A 21,419-nucleotide genomic window follows, 5' to 3' on the forward strand; every position below is an offset into this window, starting at 1 on the left:
TTTAGATGACTGGATGTGGGGGGCACTCTGCCTGGCCTGGGTGTGGTGGGGCTGGCGGCGACAGTTACTATTACTCCTTCTGCTGTTGTTGTTGCCGCAGCAGCCGGGAACCAAACCCCTGCTCTGCAGCCCCTTGGGAATGGGACCTGGGTGCTCTGGGGTCCAGTTTCCCTTGTGAGTGGCTCCCTCTGGCTTTCAGGGTCAACTAGGGCAGGGAGGGCCTGGATGGATCTGCTCATTCCTTGGGATCCTTGGACCATAGCAGTTCTTGGCATCATCAGGGATTTGTCCACTTTGGGGCTTACTGAGAAAACGGGGTGCCCCCAGCTCCTGTCCCTAATGGGGCTTCCTTCTCAGAGCAGCACCCTGATGGCACCTGCAGCAGCTGTGGGCATGGGACGTGCCCGGTCCTCCAGGCGGCAGTGTCCACTGCACAGCGGCAGTGCTGGGGCTGGGGGACAGGGATGTGCCTGAGTGAGCCCCAGTGTCACTTCCTTGGCTCCAGAGAGGCCCAGCCTGGTGACCTGTTCAGCACCCTGGCCCCCAGTCCTGGTCCCAGGACCCTGCCTTGCTGACAGCCCATGAGGCAAGGTCATCATCACGCCCTAGCAAGCAGAGGCCCCCACCCACCCGCAGGGATGGCCAAAGCCACTGAGTCACTCTCTGAAAGCTGTCCAAGTCCCAGCAACTCCCAGAGGTCTCCACCAGTCAGAACTAGAGAGCTGTGACCTGTTGTACACTCTCCCACGGTGCACGCACGCGCACACACACAGCACGAGCAAGAAAAGACCAATTTCCACTGTGGTGGCGGAAATGTGACACCCAGCATCTTTGCCTTGTGAAACCCCTCTATGGCACAAAGCTGCAGGAACCACAGGCCGGTGACAACAGCATCCACCCTGGAGCTGGGCAAACCCAGGCTCTATCTTGTGTGAGCTGTGTGGCCTTAGACCAGATGTTCAACTTCTCTGAGCCTGTTTTCCTCACCACACATCTCTCTAAAGACTGGGATTCAGGAGGCAGTGGGATAAGGGCGCAGGTATGCTCATTGCAGTGCTGGGTACCCACTGGGATGGATGCTTTGTTAGCAGCTCTCCTTAAATACTTGGCTGGGAGGTCCAGGATCCAGCCTGACAGTCTTGAAACTTAGAATCTGTTATAGGTAGGTTCCTGTGCACACGGGCAGCTGAGTTCTATCTTTGCCCCATGTCCACAGTGTTTGGAATTTCCCTCTGGCTGCTGCGTGCAGAGTGGGCTGTGGGGCAGGGACGGGCCCAGGGGCAGAAGCGGTGGGGTGGCCTGGCTGATGCAGGGGCCGTGGGGGTCAAGGGAAGAGGATGGATTTGAGGTATCTGGGTGGGAGAGTGGCCAGGACGAGCTGAATCCTGGGCTTTGGGTCTCTTTTAAGGTTAGTGTTTCAGGTTTGGGGGATTCATATAAACAGCTGGGAGCCATTTTCTTTTCTTTGCTTTCTATCTTTTTTATTTTTTTAAAAATTGTGTTGAAATACACATGATACAGATGAGGAGGAGGGTGCAGCTCAGTGGTAGAGCACATGCTTAGCATGCACAAGGTCCTGGGTTCAGTTCCTAGTACCTCCATTAAAAGAAAGAGTATTCATGCTATAAACTTTACCCACTTTTTTTCTTTTTGGTTTAACAAATAAATAAATAAATAATAAATGAATTTATTTATTTATTTAAATGGCAATACTGGGGATTGAACCCAGGACCTCATGCATGCTAAGCACACGCTCTGCCACTGAGCTATACCCTCCACCACCAACCTAACCATTTTTAGTGTACAGTTCAGTGATATTAAATACAATCGTATTGTTGAGCAGCCATCATCACCATCCATCCCCATAACTCTTTTCATCTGGTAAATCTGAAACTGTGCCCATTAAACACTAACTCCCCATTCTCCCCTCGCCCGGCCTCTGGCAACCATCCTCCTACTTTCTGTCTCTGTGATTCTGATTACTCCAAATGCCTCATATAAGTGGAATTGCACAGTGTCTGTCTTTGTGTGACTGGCTTATTCCACTAATTATAATAGCTTCAAGGTTCATTCATGTTGTAGCCTTTTGCAGAATTTCCTTCCTTTTCAAGGCCAAATAATATTCCATTGTGTGGATACACTGCATCTGACTTGTCCTTTTCTCTGTCAGTGGACACCGGGTTGCTTCCATGGTTTGGCTATTGTGTATAATGCTGCTACAAACATGGGTGTGCAAAAAACTCTTTGAGACCTCACTTTCATTTCTTTTGGGGATATATACGCAGAAGCAGACTTGCTGGATCATGTGATAATTCTGTGTTTAATTTTTTAGGAACTGCCGTGTTGTTTTCTACAGGGCAGCACCATTTTACATTCTCACTAGCTGTGCACAAGGGCTGTACTTTCTTCACATTCTCACCACTTGTTGTTTTCATTTTTTTTTTAATTAGTAGCCATCCTGATGGATGTGAGGTGGGGGAGCCACTTGATTTTGAAGAGGATGGATTACTCTCTCATCCTGAGTTGGGGCCTCCCCTGCCAATAGTTCTGCTGTTCGTCCCATCCCTCTTTGTTCCCTGGTTTCCATCCGGTAGTTCTCCTCAATGTTCATTCGTTCATTCATTCCCAGCCCCACCACCTCTCACTCAGGGTGCACCGTAACTCTAGCAACAGTTGGGCTGGGGGATGGTGTGGACAAGGGACAGGCTGCAGAGCTATGGACAGACAACAGTGACACAGAAGCAGGGCTGCTGAGGGTCCAGAGGCAGCATTTCCATCCCAGAGTGGGGGTGTCTGGGAGGCTTCCTCTGGGGAGAGACCTCGGGTCTGAACATTGAGAGACAAGTAGAGCTTCTTCATCCTGTAAAGAAGGGAGGTAGGAGTCACTAGTGGGTTGGTGGGATATTTTCAGCTTCAAGCAGTAGAAAACTGGCTGAAAAAGCAATTCTGAACATCATCCCACACCACCGGGTTGGGGAGACCCCAGAATTGGCCAGTCTGGCAGCCCCACAATGCATAGGGGTCCATGGTTCTTTCCCTTGGTCCCTATGGACTTCCTCAGCTCAACAACTGATCTCCTCTTGGTGGCAAGATGGCTGTAGCTGCTCCCATGATCACTTCATGTGCCCATTCCCAAGCTATTACAGGCCTGGGGCCCGGAATGCCCATGACTGTGGCTGGCTAGGGTTACAGAGGGGTCCAAACATCCAAAGTACCTTTTTGCCCATTCCCCTTGGAATCTCTCAACAAGACAGGATCTCTCAGGGAGTGGTTATGGAGGGGCAACAAGCAAGGTCTTCTGCACATGGCAGAGGTTGGGTGGGACTGAAACAGCTCACAAAAGGGCCTTGAGTGCCAGGCAAAGAGCAGACCTGGATGCTTCCAGGGTGAGAGGGAGCAAACGGGGAGGCTGAGCTCTGTCATCAGGCCCTGTCGGGTGCCCACAGACTTCCACTGAGTGCTCACAACAGGCTGCGGGGGCAGATTGGACCCTCCTGTCTCACAGAGGAGAACACAGAATCTCGGGTGATGTGAGGAACCAGCCACAGTCCCTCGGTGGGGGCAGGGGGACACATGGGAGGTGACTCCGTTTTGCAACTCCCCAGCCGACGGCCCTCCCAGTCCCCACCTCCTCCTATTTCAGGCTCACAGCCTTTGTCCTAAAGTCCTTCGCCCAGGCTCGCAGTTTCATCTTCATCGACCCTCGGGAGCTGGCAGCTGCCAAGGGCTGGATTGTCCAGCAGCAGCGGGCAGACGGTTCGTTCCCGGCAGTGGGCAGGATTCTGAACAAGGACATCCAGGTCGGCAGCCTCACAGGCCTCCTTCCGGGGTCTTGACCTTGCTCCCTGGTGGCATCTGGGGCTGGTGGAGTTGGGGAGCTGTCCCCTCTGGCTTCGGGTGAGGCCTGCATGTCCTCTTCCAGGGTGGGATCCATGGCACTGTCCCACTGACAGCCTACGTGGTGGCCGCGCTCCTGGAGATGGACCCGGCCTCAGAGGTGAGCACGGGGGAGCCCGAAAGACGCAGAGTGGAGGAGCGAGCGGGCGCTTTGCCCCCTGCAAGCCAGGCTAGCCCCTTCTTCTGACCAATTTCAGCCTCTGTTTTTCTGCCCTTTCTGCTCATTAATGAGGCTTTTTCAGGCTTTTAACAGTCATAGGACATCCAACTTCTTGTGGCCCGATCCCCAATCAGAAGAGTGAGAGATCCCAGTGGTAATCGTGGGGGGCATGGGTGTGTTGGGGGGGTGTACCCAGAGTATGAGCCCTCCCAGGACTGTCCGCAGCCCCCAGGCCCCATTCAGAGAATCATCTGGGGCTCAGGTTCCTGGCCGCTGACCCGTGGGCTGGCCTCAGGGAACTCTATTTAGAATATTGGACTCATGACTGCTTTTGGAGGGTCTAGAACTTTCAGGGACAGTTACTGGACCCAGACAGGACTTAGGTGTCCCAAGGAACTCAGGGCCATCATCACTGCTATGAGGCTGTCCCAAGTGTGAGCGGCATATCCCCCTATGGTGAGAATTCCCACGATAGACGAATCTCAGTCCTTAGGGGAGGGACTCCGCCGTTCTTACAATTCCAAATCATCTGATAATGAATCGTGAGTTGGGTGCTTCTCAGGATTTTCAGGCTCACCATCCGCATCTAACTGCTGTGTCTCGAGTTGGCTATGACCGCAGACCCTCCACATCCTGCACGCTTTGCCCAGAGGGCGCCTTGCTTGCTCTGTGTTTGAGGGCTGAATTGGGTCTGCCCCCAAATTCATATCCTGAAATCCTAACCCCCATCTTAGTTAACTCGGGCTGCCATGGCAAAATACTGCAGACTAGGGGCTTAAATAGTAGACATTTATTTCTCATCATTTTAGAGATTGGAAAATCTATGGTCAAGATTCTGGATGAGTCAGTTCTTAACGAGGGCTCTCTTCCTGGCGTGTAGGCAGCCATCTTCTCTCTGTGGCTTCACATGGCCTTTCCTGGGAGTGTGACCACAGAGAGAGGTGGGTGGGGTTGGCGGGGGAGAAAAAGAGAAAGCTGTGGTGTCTCTTTGTCTCCTTATAAGCAGCCTCATTGATTATAGGGAGTCCACCCTCTGCACCTCATCTAAACCTAATAACCTCCCAAAGGCCCCCCCACCTTAAAACCATCACTTTGAGGGATTAGGGCTTCAACACATGAATTTGTCAGGGAGATACAGACAGCCCCAAGACTGCAGAATGTGATTGTATTTGGAGACAAGGCCTTTAAAGAGGTAATCATGTTAAAATGAGGCCATTGGGGTAGGTCCTAATCCATTATGACTGGCATCCTTGTAAAGGGGGGAAATTAGGATACAGAGACGGGGAAAGAGGGAATATGATGTGAAGATACAGGAAGAAGACAGCTAGCTACAAGCCAAGAGTATGGCCCGAACAGAGCCTTTTCTCTTGGCCCTCAGAAAGAATCAACCCTGCTGACACCTTGATCTTGGACTTCTGGCCTCCAGATCGATGCAACGATAAATGTCTATTTTTTTAAGCCACCTGGTTTATGGTTCTTTGTTACACAGCCCCAGCGGACTCAGACACCCGCCTGCAGGGTGACCAGCTGTTCTGGTTGGCCTGGGATGGAGGGATTCCCAGGATGCAGGTCCAGTGGGGCCTCTCCTCCATCCTCTGGTTCTGGTTTTTGTTTTGGTTAAATTGACATTTAGGTCATTCTGACCATATTATACTTTTCTAGAACTGAGCCACGTGTTTCTTCATTAACTCTAGAATGTAAAGGCCCCTGGCTGAATAATGGTCCCTGGGCTAGTGTCCTGTGGCTGTTGTAATAAAATACCACAAGCAGTGGCTTCAAACTATTGGAGTTTATTCCCTCCCAGTTCTGGAGGCCAGAGGTCTGAAGTCAGGTGTCAGCAGGGCCGTGGCTCCCTCTCAAGGTCTAAGGGAGGATGCTTCATTGCCTCCTTCAGCTTCTGAGGGCTCCAGTGCCGTTGGCTTATGGCCACATCACTCCATCCTCTGCCTGTCTTCACATGGCCTTCTCTCTGTGTCTCTGTGTTCTCTCTTCTTGTAAGGACACCAATCCTACCTCTGCGATAGTGTGCAACCACTCCCACCCTGACCCCAGGCTCTGGGCTTGCGTGGCCCAGGCTTGGGGTCTGGGTAATCTGCTCTGTCATCCCTGGCACATGCCCCAGGAGGGAGATGGTACATCTGGACTACAAGCTGTAGGGGAGGTTCCTGTGCTTTTTCCTGATCTAAAGATGGAAAACTTTGGGAGAGCATTCTTTTTGTAATCTTAACAACCACTAAGGAGAGGTAGCTTAACTCCATAGCTCCACTGGGGCCCGCCCGCAGGAGCACTGTTGCTCATTTGCTAAATTCATTGATGCTTTGAATCACTTATTTTTCCATTTAACTAATATTATTGGTCAAGCTTCTTTGAACCAAGCCCATTACTGGACAGTGGACTTCGTTTATGTCCTCCAGCCACTCACACTGTGGGGCAGGAGCATGATCAGGACTGGTGGGCTTTCTGGAGGAGGCGACAATTGAGTCGAGGCTAAGAGGATGAGGAGGGCCTTACCTGGCAGTTTTAGAAGCCAGCCTGGTGATGGGGTGGGTTGCAGCGGGCAACCAGGTTTCTGTCTGCTTCCCCTAGATCACCTCTGGGTTGATCTGTTGTGCTCGAACTTCATTTGAAACAGATTGGCACCAACATAGAAGAAAGGGGATGGAATTTTGAAAGCTGGGGCTGCAGGCAACGGGGCCCCAGAAGGATGTGAGCTGTCCAGTGCTTTCCCCAGGCATGCTCCAAGAACCTTTGGGAGGGTGGTGGGTGGAGTGAGGACAGAGCAGCCTCCACTTCCCACCTCACCCCGCAGGAGGAGAGGGGAGCCATTGCCAAAGCAAAGCACTTCTTGGAGTCCAGCGCACCCCTGACTGCAGACCCCTACAGCAGCGCCCTGATCGCCTACGCGCTGACCCTACTCCGCAGCCCCACAGCCCCCGCGGCGCTCCGAAAGCTCCGCAGCCTGGCCATCACCCAGGGTAGGTGTCCCCTGCCCGCCACCCCAGTTGACGCAGTGTGGGGCTGGCTCACCGCGGGCCCTAGTGAACAGCTCATGAACACATACATGGAACGAAGGAGGCGTCCTTTGCTCACTCTGTTTTGTTTATTAGATTATTCATTCATTATCGCATCTCCCAGTGGCTTCATTTGATGAAGTGTCTTGAGCCTGAGCATCATTTTCTTTCCTTATGAAATAAAGGATGCCAGGGAGGGAGGGCAGCGCTCAGGGGTCATAGGGAGTGGATCCCCCAGGCTTCTTAGAAGCCATCCCCGGGCAGGGAGCTGGGAAGCTGGGAGGGCTGTGGCCGGCCCCCATCCTGCCCCCATTGCTGAGTGAGCCTTAGAAAGCCATTTCCACCTTTGGGGTGTCAGTCTCCCCTGCCACCTAATGACTCCCCACTGTGTTTGGGGGGCCCCAGTCACCGAGCTGTGACTTCTCAGAATGCCCCCAAACTCAGTCCCCATCCCTCCCACCCGGGCCTTCCCCAGCAGCTGCTCTGGGATTCCATCCAACCTCTCTGCTTAAGATGTCACCTGAAGAATTGCTTTCACTGATTAAGAAGAAAAAAAAAACTTTAAAAGTAAAATTTTGAAACAACCTAATTGGATGACGGTGTCCATTTAGGACTAAACGCTCAAGATCTGAGACAGGGAGGTCTGAGTTCTCTATGATTTGAGGGCCTTTTATACCTCACATGAGCTCAGAATCCTTGGAGCCTTTGCAAGTAGGGATTGGTTTCCTGGGCCCTGAGTGGGGACGACTGGGGCCTCCATTCGGGCCCTAGCTAGGAGGGAAAGCATTGATTATTGATGTCTGCCAGGAGTGTAGAAAAGCATCCATTGATTAGGGATGTCTGTCAGGGGTGCAGGACAGGGCTGGATTTGTTGCTCTAGTTGCAGATCTGAGACACAGCCCCAAGGTCCTTCCTGTCCCAGCCATCTAACCCTGGTGCCCTCTTCCATTGGGGTCCAGTCCCCTGATGTCTTTTCTTGAGACCACATACACTGACACTCAGCACAGGTCACCAGGCTGAGTGCTGAGAGGAGTTGTGATCCCTGACCTGTGCTGGCCTTGCAGATGGGGTCACCCACTGGAGCCTGACAGGTTCTCGGGATGTGGACAAGGATGCATTCCTGAGCTTCAGTGATGGGGTCTATCAGTCAGGTACTGGCCACCTCAACCCCCAGTGCCTGCTTTGGGCACAGGGTCCTGGGTCCCAGTGTCCAAAGGGCCCCAGCTGGCCTCTTCCGTTGCAGTGGTCTCAGCCGAGGTGGAAATGACAGCCTACGCCCTGCTGACGTACACCCTCCTGGGAGATGTGGCCACCGCCCTGCCCGTGGTGAAGTGGCTGTCCCAGCAGCGGAATGCTCTCGGGGGATTCTCCTCCACTCAGGTGAGCCAGGCAGGCTAAAGGGAGGGGCTCAGGTCTGGGCAGGGGCACAGAGCCAGCTAGGAAGCCATCGAGTGCTTCAAGTCTCAGGATGGCTCCTTGCCCGCAGCCCCTCTGGGACAGGGACCCAGCCCTTGCCCCCGTGGAGTTGCCCACCCAGCTATCTGGGGCCCCCAGCTCTGTGGGTGTCTGCTCTCCGTTGCAGCTGCATGGGTCCATGGTCTCCAGAGAGGGTCTGTGATACCCCCAATTTGAGCCGGACCTCCCAGGATGGGGCAGAGGGACGGCTGGCCATTCCATGCCTGGGGCTGACCATGGCCTCTCGCTCTGTCCCCAGGATACCTGCGTGGCTCTGCAGGCCTTGGCAGAATATGCCATCTTGTCCTATGCGGGCGGTGTCAACCTCACTGTCTCCCTGGCCTCCACCAACTTGGACTACCAGGAGACCTTCGAGCTGCACAGGGCCAACCAGAAGCTTCTGCAGACGGCGGCGGTGCGTGTTCCAGGGACCAGGGCTGGGAGGGCAGTAACAGCGGCCCCTCTCTGTTGCCTGTCTGCCCGTGTGTGTCCGCGGGGGAAACCACGGCGTCTTCTCTCCCCAGATCCCCAGCCTCCCCACAGGGCTGTTTGTGAGCGCCAAGGGCGAAGGCTGCTGCCTGATGCAGGTGAGGCTGTGGGGGGAGGGGGCGCTCACAGAGGGACCCCTTGAGGGGCGGGGTGGGGGAGCTGAGCGTCCGACCAGACTGAGTGGGATGGTGTGTGAGAGAGACCCCAGGGCAGACTGTCAGCCCCCTGAAGTGTCCCCCACTCTGCCCAAGGGCAGATGCCAATGTGTCTCCTTGGGCTTAGGGTCCCCCCGGGAAATCTGTTTCACCCTCATTCTTGTGGTCTCTGACCATCAGATCTCCCTTGGTCCTCCCACTGTGGGACTTGCCCAGTGGCTCCAGGTTACTCTTCCTGTCAGGGCCTGAATGGGGACACCCAGCCTGGACTCAGCCTGGTGCTTCCCGGAGCCCCTTGGTCACCAGGCTCAGGATATAGTCACTCTCTGGGCAGGGGCAGGCTGGCCTCGTGGGCTCTGGCCAGCAGTCAGAGGGCTAAGTCTGCCTGGAGACCCCTGCAGCCTCAGCTTCTCCATCTTGAAAACTGGAGCCCAGACAACCCAGTGGATAGGAGGGGAAGCCCTGGTGGCCGCAGACCTGGACTTGAGACTTGGAAAAATGGAATGATGGTCGTACCTACACCATCAGGGCTAAATTGAATGCCCATAGTCCCCGGAACAGTTGCCAATGTCACTGTCATCATGGTTCTAGCTGTCCCCACCTTCCCCTGCCCTTTTCTTCCCCATGTCTCCTAAGCCTCTGTCCTCCCACACCCACCCACTCCTAGATTGATGTCACCTATAACGTGCCAGACCCGGTGGCCAAGCCGTCCTTCCAGCTGCTTGTGAATCTCCAGGAGCCCGAGGCTGAGCAGCAGCGACCTCCCGCGCCCGCCCCCTCTGCTGATGATGACGACCCAGCAGCTGACCAGCATCACCAGGAGTACCAGGTGACTCTGGAGGTGTGCACCAGGTAAGGCTTCCTGCCCTGCGGGCTGGCACCCCCGCCCTGGCGGCGTTCTGTATCAGTCACAGCTAATCCATAGTGATGCTAGGCTAGGAATGCCTGGGGCTTGTACAACTTGTGGGAGCCCCCACAGACATTCCCCTGGCCAGAGTCAAAGCTGTGGCTGGACCAGCCCCTGTGGTTCTTATTATGATTATAAGACGCACCTCAGCAACAACCATAAGGGAACTTTGAAGAGCAAGATTTCTTACTCATGGGTCCCGGAGGGTACGTGACCCTCCCAAGGGCCACACAGCGAGGTCACAGGTAGAGAGAAAGAAGGCACGAACCTGAGTTTCTGCCTTTATTGAGGTCTGAGGGTGGAGTGCCTAGGGTTTTGCAGATTCACTTTTTATTGGCAAATTTCAAATGTAATGACAGGAATTAGGGCGCGGGAAAGGGAAAGGCAGGGCCGTTCTCACGCAGCCAGTTATCTAGTTGCCCAGGGCTTTCTAAAAGAGGGATCTTCATGGCGGGGAAGCCTGGTGTCTTATCTGGTTGATTATCTAGGAGCTTGGATGTCTTGGAATGGATGCCTTTGCAATCAAAAGCTTAACATCAGGCACTTACACCACAGAGGACTTTTGAAATGAGTGAGGGAAATGGAAGTCCTTCTTACTGTATGCAACAGACCCCAGTGACAAGCCCCTGTGTGACCCACCAGTTCCAGGTCTCTCAGTTTCCCAAAGGGTGATCCTGAGACCAGGCCACAGAGGGTCCTCAGGGCAGGTGCATGCAGCTGCCCTTAAAAGATGCTTGTCACCATGACAATCATGGGGGATCCCAAAGATGGGTGGGAGCTATGGTACCTGAAGCCCATTGGAGCCGCCCGGGCATCTTTCTCAACTTTGACCTTCAGCCCTCTCATGTCCAAGGCCCCATCTTAGGAAGTTTGGAAAAACAAGCTCAATTTGGCCCAAGCCCCTCCTGGGCCAAGGGGCTCCCTGAACCTCCAGCTGTGTTTCCAGCTCCACGGTGAGACTCAGGATGGTGACACTCAGCATGGCCGTGACCACTGTCTTGTCGGGTGAGGGAGCAAGATGCAGGTGGACTGGCCCAACTGTCTGGCCCCAGCAGGCCTGCTGGAGACATCTCTATTCCCCTCTTTGATGTGTTAGGGGGAACCCACCCTGTGCCACATGGATATGGGCTCTCTCAGGCCTTACCCTGGCAGAAAGCCTCCTCCACCCATCTCAAGGACGCTGGCCACCCTGTCTCCTTGGGCCCACAGTCTGCAGGTTCCTCTCTGAATATCAGCTTCCCTCTCTGTCACCAGCACCCAGCACATGGAGGGCCTGGCATGTAGCAGTCCTCAGGGGACAACTTACCCTCCAGCTCCCTGCCGCATGTCACAGAAGGGGAGATGGAGGGCTGGCACTGGCGAGTGACAGGGTCTCCTCCAGTGGCCTGGGCTCCCTGGACCGCATGGAGCTACTTTCCATACTTGGGTCACAGCATGAGGTTCGGAGCAAAACATAGCCCAGAGTTGACAGACCTGACTCAAGCCCAGAAGCCTTGGCAAGGGCTCTTCCATATGGTCTCGGTGTCTTAGTTGTGATACGGGCTGACCAATGACCCAGCTAAGGTTTTTTGTGCAGAGGGGCTGCCAGCCAGGCCCGGATCAGGCTCGGGGGTTGTGGGGACAGAGGGGGCCATGAATTCCACTGTGGGGCCTGAGTTCAAGGACCTTTCTCTCTCTCCTCTCATTGGAAGATGGCTGCATGCAGGGTCCTCCAACATGGCAGTCCTGGAGGTCCCCCTGCTGTCAGGGTTCCGGGTGGACGTTGAGAGTCTGGAGCAGGTGAGGTGGTGCTGGTGGGCCGGGGCCAGCAAATTCCAGGTTGAAAATTCCCAGCTCTTCATTAAATGGGTTTTTGTTTTTGTTTTTGCCTTTCTGGGCAAAGTTGGTGCTTTGGGGCTGGCCACTTGCTAAGGGGCAGGTGGGGAGGGGTGGGGGCTCTCTTGCTAGGTGTCACCCACTGGACCACCTGTGCTGTTATCCACGGGGCAGAAGAGGGCTTCCGCAAATCTGCATGCCCCCTGGGGACGATGTAGGGATGGCAGGGAGTGCCCCCAGCCCAGGTTCTCCAGATACTGGTCTCTACCCTCAACTTAAAGAGAGACCAGTCCACTCTCGTGGGGGTGGGGGGAGAGGCTCGGAAGGGGGTCACAAAGAGGGGGTGCTGCCTTGCCCAAGGAGGTCTGCAGGGTGGGGAGGATGGAGCATAAAAGTGGGGGCTCTTCTGGGGGGGTGGTTGACTGGTGCAGGGGAGGCAGGAGCAGGTGGCAGGGCCAGCTGGGCACCTGGGGGGCCACAGGGAGGCCTAGGGCTGGGGCGGGATTGGGGGAGACTGCAGGGAGGAGAGGGGAGGCAGGTGCTCGGGACAGTGGTAACCAGCCTTGAATGCCCTCTCCTGGGTGCTGACCGCCAGCCCCTGGCCCAGCCCATGGGGACTTGCTGGACGACTGTAAGCAAACCCTCAAGAACCCACCTGGGGCCCTTGGAGATGAGGGAGGAAGAGCGCATTGGGGGCAGAGGGGCTGGGAGGGTCTTGACCTCTGGCTTCTTCTCCAGCTGCTCCTTGACAAGTACATCACACTGAAGAGGTACGAGGTGGCTGGACGCAGAGTGCTGTTCTACTTTGATGAGGTACTGCCGGCCAGGGGCAGTGGGCGGAGGCCTCCACAGCAGCTATGTTGGCGAGGGCACGGCCATCTTGGCGCAGTGTGGTTCCTGCAATGATCTCATACCCAGAAAAAGAAACTGGGAGAGTAAATCCAGGAGGAGTTGGCGCGGCTGCTGGCTCTGTGCCCCAGCCAGCTGGCTTTGGTGGAAAAAGTTGGGAGGGGTGGGGAATAGTATTCAGGCATCAAAAGCAATGAAGCACTGATGCACTGAACCTCCCAAGACATGCTGAGTGAAAGAAGCCAAACACAGAAGGCTGCATAGTGCATGAGCCCATTCATGGGAAGTGTCCTGAACAGGCAGATGCAGAGACAGAAAGTAGACTGGTGGTTGCCAGAGGTTGAGGGATGGGGAGTGACTGCTAATGGGGGTGGGTTTCCATTTGAGGTGATGAAAATGTTCTGCAGATAGATGGTGGTTGCACAAGACTGTGAATGTACTCAGTGACACACACACACACGCAAAGGGAAGGGAGAGCACCTGCCATGGGGGAGTCAGGGGTGAAAGGCCAGCTGAGATCCTTTCCCCAGGTGGGATGACAGGACCCAGAGAATTGACATGGGATCAGGTTTCTGTGTTTCATGCCTCCTGGGCACCCCAAAATCTGCCAGTTCTGGGCCTACATTTTGGGGCGTCACAGAACATAGAGGCGGGAGCTCAGTGCCTGACCCTAGTGGCCCCAGCTAAGCTTGAGCCCGCCTGCTGCCCCCGCAGATCTCCAGCCGGTGTCTGACGTGCGTGCGGTTCCGGGCGATCCGTGAGCACGTCGTGGGCAGGACGTCCGCTCTGCCCATCTCCGTGTATGACTACTACGAGCCTGGTAAGCCCGCGCCCGCCGCCCGCCACCCCAGCTCCGTCCCTTACCCTGTCACCCATCACTTGGTCACCATTCTCCCCTCGTCCCGCAGCCTTCGAGGCCACGCGCTTCTACAATGTCAGCGCGCGCAGCCCTCTTGCCCGGGAGCTGTGCGCAGGGCCTGCTTGCAACGAGGTGGAGCGCGCCCTGGCCCAGGGCCCCGGTGAGTGCGCGCGGCCGCTGCCCCTTCCGACCACCCGCCACCCCGACCCCACCCGCGGGCTTGGGGGAAGGCGGTTGTCTTGGAGGGGAGTCGCCAGGCCGAGAACGGTACCAAGTGTTAGAGGCGGGGAGGACCCGGCACGGCCTAGGGCGCGCGGCCGGAGCGGAGGGGCGGGGCTGAGCAGAGAGTAGGCAAGCCGTGAGGAGGAGGCGGGGCTTAGCTGGGCGGGGGGGAGCAGTGGGGAGGGGGCGGAGCCGAGCGGAGTGGGAGGGGGGCCGCGTTGTAGAAGTTGGAGGCCCAGAGGAGTGCCCTAGCCTCCCCTGTCCCACAAGCCAGAGAGTGTGGGGACACCGGGGTCCAAGCCATGAGCGCCGAGTGACTGCAGCGAAGGGAGGGGCTGGGGATCCCTCAGGGCCCTTTCCTTTATTTTACAAACTTCTTGAAATGGGTTTAGATTGCTTTTAACTTAAAAGTTTTCTTTAAAATTGTTTGCATAAATATTAGGCAATTTCTTGCCTGAAATTCCAACAGGTCAGCTCTCAGGGCTTCCCAGGAACTGTCTCCGGTTGGGGCGTGGTCCCAGCCCTCAGGGACTTCTCCACCCGAGGCCCAGTGGGAGGCAAGGGTCAAGTGGTGGGGTGGGGTTCCCGCGGCGCTGCCGACTTTTTCGCCTCGCCCCCCCCCCCAGGCTGGTCCCCCGGCGAACGAGGTCTCGTGGCCGTCCCAGAGGAGGGAGCGACAATCACGCGCTGTGGCTGCGCCCGCGACTGCGGCACCAGCGAGGACCCGGTGTGCGGTTCCAATGGCATCGTCTACGCCAGCGCCTGCCGCCTGCAGGAGGCCGCTTGCCGCGAACGCGTGAAATTGGAACCCGCGCCCCCTGGCCGCTGCGCCCTTGGTGAGGACCCAACCCGTGCCTGGCCTCCGGGACCCGACCTCGCTTCGGAGTGCATCGCCCCATCTTCTCCAACACGCTGTCTCCTCTCCATCACCTCTTTGAGTCTGGGTCCTTCTGCATCTCCTCAGTCTTGTTAAATCTCTCCCCAGACCCATCCCACCCTTGTGCTTTTCTGCTTCTCCCCATCTCTGACCTCAGTGTCTGTCGCTCCGGGCTGTTGGTATTCCAGATCCTCTCCCTGCAGTGCCTTCCCTACCGACTCAGTCCTCCTTCCTTCCAGAGCAGCCGACATCGGCCTCTGCCTTGTACAACTATGACTATGACCTGGACCCCCTGGACGTGGGGCACCTGGCAGTCAGCCATGAAGCAGTGGACTTGGACGGGGAGGCAGAGGACAGGTGAGAGCTGGGCCCGCCCCCAACCTCCATCCACTGGCCCTGGAACCTGGCCAGGAGTGGGAGTGACAGAGGGGTCAGCCTGCAGGGTTTTGGGGGATGAGGTGGAAGATCCCTTCTCCCTCAACCCACCCCCCTGTTCACCCAACACACATCGAAGAGCAGCTTGTATGTGCAGGGTGAGCTGAGTGAACCCTCCCAAGGACTCGACCTCAGGACAGACTTGTCCCTGAGACTCACTGGGGCCTGCAACCCCTGATAAAGAAGAAATTATTCATGATGCAAGGAATATTTTATTCAAGGGGGGGGTGCTATCAAGATAGAGGGAATCTTGCAGTGGGGGTAGAGGTCATACCCAACTCCTAACATAAAAAAATAAAAGTGGGAATTTATATCCAAGGAGCGGAGTGGGGGGCAGTGGTTGGAAAATTACTAAGAGGAAATGTCAGGGGTGAAGGAGGGATATTTTAGCCAAAGCGACCGAAACTGATTGTTGCTGAAGGCAGGCCAGGGTGATAAGACCACACGAGGTGGGGAGTGGTGGAGAATGAGAAACCCCATCAGATATCAAGAGTGATCAGTAAGGAGGATAGGGGATTCTGGCTAAATTGATATATTAGCAAGATTCTTGCCATAATCAGACAGTGCTGAGATGGACGTGGAAGCCTTAAACTTGAGACCAAGATGAAAAAGAGCTCAGAGGAGCTTGAGTGGTGTTTGGTCAGGGAGAGAATCTTTGTCCCCCCGAGGGAAGGATGGAGGAAATGGTCAGGGGTAAGGCTGGGAGACTTCCTGGAGGAGGCAGATCTTTCAGGCTGAGCAAACTCAACTCAAAGGCTTTTCATGACAGGTTGATCTATCAGCTAAGGTAAGTGCCAGGTTCTGGAGACTGGCTGCGATGTTAGATCTCAGAGCCCTGCCTTCCTGGGTGGTGAGGGTTTCTCTATCCCATGCAAGTGCCAAAGACTGGTTTGTATCCCCACCCAGCAAACCCAGTAGGAGAGATTTTCCACCAGCACCCACCAAAGTCCCAGAGATTTAACAGTGCGTCATCTGGCACCAGGCACGGGGTTTGGTCCACATGCATGAAATAGAATTATTGATAGATCTGGGTTCAGGGCTACTGTTGCGATTTTTTGTTTGTTTGTTTTGTCCCCCACCCCCTGGTGTTTCTCCTTCCATGCCCTCTTGACTTAATTGACTGTTCTTTAGAATTCTGTTTTGATTCAACTGTTGTCGTTTTAGTATTATTTTTTTAGCAGTGGCTCTGGGGATAACATCCTTAAACTTTTCAGTCTACTTGGTGGAAATATTGTACCACTTCACCAAAACATAGCAACTTTGAAGGCATTTATGTCCATGTGCTGTCCTCTCCCACCCCTCACACTATAAATACCATGTATATAGCTTTAAACTCTCCCAAGTGTTGCCCACCCTGTCCAGTATGTGCCAGCTAAGCTGTCTCTAGTGCCTTCGGAGAGAAGTCTACTTTTGTCTTTGTTTTGGAGGGGAGGATTTTTTGAAAATCAGACTTCTAAATTTGAGATAACCATAGGTTCACATGCAATTGTGAGAAATAACAGAAAAATCTTAAGCGCCCTTCACCCGGTTCCCCCAGTAGGCACATCTCTCAGAACTCAAGGACCGTGTCACACCAGGAAATTGACATCAGCACAGCCTACCCATCTTACTATTTTGCTACTTTTACATGCACTCTTTTGCAACTGAGTCCGCAGTTTCCCCCAACGTGCAGATTTGTGTAGTCATGACCACAATCGAGACACAGAGTAGCCCAATGTCTCAAGGATCCCTTGAGCTGCTGTATTGTAGCCACACCCACCCCCCTTCCCCCACTCCCACCTCCACCCCTGCTAACCATTCATCCGTCTCCACTACTCTGCAATTTTGTCATTTCAGGGATGCCTTGTAAACAGAATTGTGGAGTCCATGCCCTTCTGAGATTGCCTTTTTTTCCTTTTTCTTTCCATTCAGCAGAGCTCGCTCGCTGTCCGTCCGTGGTGCTGTGTGTATCAGCAGTTCCTTTCTTTTTACAGCTGGCTGAGCTCCACAGATAGGGTTTTGATTTTGTTGGTGGCCCGGTGCAAGCTGCGCCCGTTCTTACCAGAACTGAAGCCCCCTCCCATCACTGTGGCCCAGCGAGGGCTGGCATAGGTCCTGAGGGGCCTGGCTGGACCATTACCCCCCACACACCCCTGCCCCCAGAGGGGTGCTCCTGCCTCAGTAGGCAGAGGCAGCCAAGCTGAGCTACTTGGAGGCAGGATCCGGGAGGGGACACAGCCCCGCCCCCAAGGCGTGGCAGCCCACAGGCATTTTCCCCCTTCTCTCCCCATCAGTCAGAGTGGCTTCTCTTCCTAAAGCTCCAAGCAGGAAGACATCATCTGGCTGTGTATCCCTTTTCACCCTGCCGGAAGGGGGCCACTGACGGGAGACTTGACCGGGGGCTGGCGGACCCCACCCCAGGTGACCCCTGCTTCCAAATGCACCTGATAAATGGATCGGCAGAGACTTGTCCTAACGGATGGTGGGCTTCCTGGGGGCCCAGCCCCTGCTTCAACAGGAAGGATGGCCAGCGGGGTGGCTGGAAGCCCCCTTTCCCCCCACCTCCCTGGCTGCAACTGGAGCTCCAGGTGCCCCACCCCCCAAACCTAGGACTGGGCGACCAGAGCAGCTCCGACAGCCTGACCTTCTGCTCCCCAGAGAAGGGATGTTTCTGGGACGAACTCATGGCAAAAAGCTTGTTTCTGAGAGGATATGACTGGCCAAATCAAGGACCTAGCGTCCACCCCCTCGTCAGTGAAGCGAAATGGGCAGCCTTTCTCGAAAATGTAAAAGTCCCGGCCTCTCTTTGGGCCACCCAGGCTGCTGAGGCCCTGACCCAAACCCCCAGTTGTCCCAGAATCATCTCGCCCCAGGGTCCCTGAATGTCTGGTCTTGACAGCATCGGGCTCTGCGGGGAAAGTTCTGGGCTCCAGGCAGATGCACCTTCACCTTTCTGCTTCCGGGCCTCGCCCCCTGAACCCCTGATCTCCCAGCGCCCCACCTGGAATATTGGCCCCCTCATAGTCGCCTGGGAGGTTATCCCAGCTCTGGGCCAACCAAAGCCTGCCCCCATCTCTGGACTCTTCCAGCTGTCTCTTTCCCCTCTTGCATTCGCCTGTCTTCTCCCTCCACGGTGGTATTTATTTCAGCCAACCCTGCTCATCTCGGGACAGCACGGAGACCCTGAGGGGGTGCCCAGCCTGTGGGTCCCCGTCATGCAGCACCAGCCACTTTCTGAGCCCCTGATCCCCCCACCCTCCACCACCAGTCTATGAGGTACAGTTCCCTCGGCCAAGGCCCTGTTTCCCGCTTGTCATAGAGGCTGCTGGTGTAATAAAAGCTCATTTCTATTGAGTCACACACAGGCTTGGGCCTCCTGCGGGCAGGGGAGCCTGGGGGGCAGCTCCAAGGCCTGGAGCCCAGCTCCCATCTGGCCCTTCACCTCCATTCCTTCATCCACAGCCAGCCTTTCAGAGCAGGGTGGGGAAGAGGCTTTCGAACACCTGCACCTCAAGATAATCAGATTCCTGTGCATCTGTAAGAAATTAGACCAATACAGAGAGGTCCCAGGCACCCTTCACCCAGCTTCCCCCAGTGGTAACTCCTTGTGAAACTCTAGTGCATCCTCACACCAGGCTATTGACATGACGGCTTCGCTCACTGTTCATATGGCCCCAATTCATGTTCTTGTGTGACCTTGGACACACGGGAAGTGGCTGGGCCCAGGAACCTGCATTTAACCCCATCTTAGTTTCCTGGGGCTGCTGTAACCACGTACCACAAACTACATGACTTAAAACAACAGACATTTATTCTCTAACAGTCCTGGAGGCTGGAAGTCTGAGGTCAAGGGGTGGGTGGGGTTGGCTCCTTCTAGGGGCTGTGAAGAGAACTCTGCCCCAGGCTGCTCTCCCAGCTTCTTCTGGTGGCTGCCAGCAGCCTATGGCATCCTTTGGCTTGTGGCCGCATCACACCATCTCTGCCTCCATGGTCACATGGCCTTCTTCCCCTGTGTGTGTCTCTGTGTCCTCTTATAAGGACACTAGTCATGGGATTTAGGGCTCACCCTACTCTAATGTGACCTCATCTTACTTACACCTGCAAAGACATTATTCCCAAACAATGTTTGGAGGTTCCCGGTGGACATGAGCTGGGAGGGGACCCTATTCAACCCAGTCCAACTCCCTTCCCGTCTGCTCTGCCTGTGGAGGGACTGTCTCACACCAGCGAGGAGGACCGGGTGCCCATCCCTGGGCTGCCCCCGTCCTTGGAAGCTGTCGCATTGCCAGGCGTCCGGCAGAGCAGCCCCTCCTGCACCTTGCCCCTGAACTCAGCTGACACATAGTAATAGATGAAGGGGTCTAGGCAGCTGTTGAGGGTGCTGAGCGCCAGGCTGGGCACGTAGGCGGCGTACAGGTTCCCCCAGGCGTCTGGGCCTGGGTTTGAGTAATGCAGCAGCAGCAGCACATTGCTGGGCACGAAGAAGGCCACGGCCGAGGCCAGCACCAGGGCAGTCAGCTTCAGCGCGTGGCCGTAGCGCCGGCCACCGGCCGCCAGCGTGCACAGGGTGGCCCCGTAGCTCAGCAGCATGGCCAGCAGCGGCAGGAAGCAGCCGAGCACGGCCAGGCAGATGAAGGCCGGACGCCAGTAGGAGGTCTGGGCGCTGACGGGCAGCGCGTCATGGCAGAGCACGTGGTCTGAAAGCGCCAGTCGGAATGTCTGCGGCTGCAGCGCCAGGGGCAGCGCCAGGGTGGCCGCCACCAGCCAGGCTGCAGCACAGAGCCCGATGGCCAGGGCCTGGCCTCGCAGGGCACGGGCCTGCAGCGGGTGCACCACGGCCAGGTAGCGGTCCAGGCTGATGGCGGCCAGCAGCAGCACAGAGCCGTACATGTGGCCGTAGAGCATGGCTGTGTCCAGGCGGCAGGCAGCCTCGCCAAAGGGCCAGCGCTGGCCCCGCAGGTGGTAGGCCACGCGAGGCGGCAGAGCCAGGACCAGCAGCAGGTCAGCGGCCGCCAAGTTCATCAGCAGCACCGTGGAGGGCAGTCGTGGCACCCGAGTGGCCAGCACCCACAGTGCCAGGCCATTGGCGGGCAGCCCCACCGCCAGGGCCAGTCCGTAGAGCGCGGGCACCAGCCTCGTGGGCACCCAGCCCAGCAGCAGTGCCCGAGAGCTGACCAGGAGCTCCAGAGTGTTGCTGTCATTGGCAGAGGGCTGGCCCGGGAAGCTGCGTGGGCGGGGCCCTATGATGCCGTCTGGGGGAGAGAGACCTAGAGGGAAGGGGGCGCTGAGAGCCCAAGTGTCGATGCCGCCTCTCAGCCGTTTCCCCCTACCCCGCTGGATGGTGCTACCCCCGAGAAAGTGCAGTCTGGGCCCCAGCTCTCACAAGTTCCCAGGCTCGTGGGACAGAGCTGAACACAGACTCCATCAGTCCTGTAGACTCAGGGTAGGGGTGGAGGGTCCTCTCCAGTTCCCTGTGCCCCCATCACTGGCTCTAGGGCCCCCTAGTCCCAAGACAGGGCCCGAGTTCACTCACCATCGCCTCCTCCCATGGACTCCACCTCGTAGTAGGCAGCAGGGGTCAGAGTGACATCCTCTGGGCTGAGCCCCCGCACCAGGGGCCACAGCAGCAAGAGCACCCACATGCTGCCAGGGCTGGGGGTCAGCTGCTCTGGGCTGTGGCCGGCTGACTTCAGGCTTCCTGCCTGGCTGGACGCCCACCCCCAGCTTCCTGAGCACCGGCGGAGGATTGGACAGGACCCAGTGAGATAAACCAGCCCCTGCCCCCACTAGCCCGTGGGAGGTCCATAGCCTGGCCGATGGAGGCAGGGCAGCTGGGGTTACTCTGTTTCACAGAGGTGGCTCTCAGGCTTGAGGCGCTGGACCAGCAAGATAGGGGAGGAGGTGCCAGGCTGCAGCCCCCACTCCTGACCCCTGTCCAGCCCAGGAAGCCTCTGTGAGCCAAGTGGCTACTTCTTGCTGGCCAGTCACATCTCGGCTCCATCCTCATGACAGCCCAGCCCTCCGCACCACGCCCCCATCAGGAGCTCTTGGCTCTTCCTGAAATCTTCCCCCCTACCCCCACAGACCAGAGGAGAGTCCTGCTTCCTCAGGTCAGAGGTCAGAGGCCCTCTGTGGGGACTGCCCCACCTTATTGCGGCCTCACCCAGAGCCCTGATGCTGACCATGTGCTGTCCTGGGAGGTGCCTCTTTCTGGTTCTCAAAGCCTCTTCTGCTCTGGACCTAGCCTCACCGTCAGCCTGGGACCCCAGGTGTGACCAGGGCAAGGGACTGTCACAGCTATATCTGAGC

The 21,419-nt window shown here is 56.4% G+C and overlaps 2 protein-coding genes across 4 annotated transcripts in view; one reads left to right on the top strand and one right to left on the bottom strand.

The window, feature by feature from the left end:
• Nucleotides 1-18,470, top strand: part of CPAMD8 (C3 and PZP like alpha-2-macroglobulin domain containing 8) — a 76,070-nt gene extending 57,600 nt beyond the window's left edge. Inside the window, exons 28-42 of one of the 3 annotated variants that reach the window (XR_004314295.1) lie at nt 3,644-3,800; nt 3,923-3,997; nt 6,867-7,032; nt 8,133-8,219; nt 8,312-8,448; nt 8,783-8,938; nt 9,048-9,110; nt 9,835-10,019; nt 11,766-11,853; nt 12,628-12,702; nt 13,453-13,558; nt 13,647-13,757; nt 14,446-14,655; nt 14,941-15,053; nt 17,405-18,470. Coding sequence is in view for 2 of the 3 variants with exons in the window: in XM_032465347.1 (XP_032321238.1) it covers nt 3,644-3,800; nt 3,923-3,997; nt 6,867-7,032; nt 8,133-8,219; nt 8,312-8,448; nt 8,783-8,938; nt 9,048-9,110; nt 9,835-10,019; nt 11,766-11,853; nt 12,628-12,702; nt 13,453-13,558; nt 13,647-13,757; nt 14,446-14,655; nt 14,936-15,053; nt 17,405-17,426 (1,756 nt within the window). In the remaining variant the exon portion in view is untranslated. Of the gene's footprint in view, nt 1-3,643; nt 3,801-3,922; nt 3,998-6,866; nt 7,033-8,132; nt 8,220-8,311; nt 8,449-8,782; nt 8,939-9,047; nt 9,111-9,834; nt 10,020-11,765; nt 11,854-12,627; nt 12,703-13,452; nt 13,559-13,646; nt 13,758-14,445; nt 14,656-14,935; nt 15,054-17,404 lie in introns of all 3 variants that reach the window. The other 2 variants (XM_032465347.1, XM_032465348.1) reach the window with 2 other exon arrangements.
• A 274-nt stretch (nt 18,471-18,744) lies between these two features.
• F2RL3 (F2R like thrombin or trypsin receptor 3) lies at nt 18,745-20,777 on the bottom strand. Its single transcript, XM_032465349.1, has 2 exons — nt 20,644-20,777; nt 18,745-20,377 (listed from the first exon to the last, which is right to left on the bottom strand). Exons 1-2 carry the CDS (start codon nt 20,750-20,752, stop codon nt 19,329-19,331), a joined length of 1,158 nt encoding a protein of 385 aa, XP_032321240.1. The 5' UTR covers nt 20,753-20,777; the 3' UTR covers nt 18,745-19,328.
• Nucleotides 20,778-21,419: the final 642 nt, after the last annotated feature.

This window comes from Camelus ferus, chromosome 22, assembly GCF_009834535.1.
Source record: "Camelus ferus isolate YT-003-E chromosome 22, BCGSAC_Cfer_1.0, whole genome shotgun sequence".
Lineage (NCBI taxonomy): Eukaryota > Metazoa > Chordata > Mammalia > Artiodactyla > Camelidae > Camelus > Camelus ferus.

Excerpts from the sequence above, each read along its gene's own strand:
- F2RL3 (XM_032465349.1), bottom strand. The coding sequence starts at position 20,752 with ATGTGGGTGCTCTTGCTGCTGTGGCCCCTGGTGCGGGGGCTCAGCCCA. Across the intron at positions 20,378-20,643 it reads GTCCATGGGAGGAGGCGATG|GTCTCTCTCCCCCAGACGGC; the intron begins GTGAGTGAACTC and ends CCTTCCCTCTAG.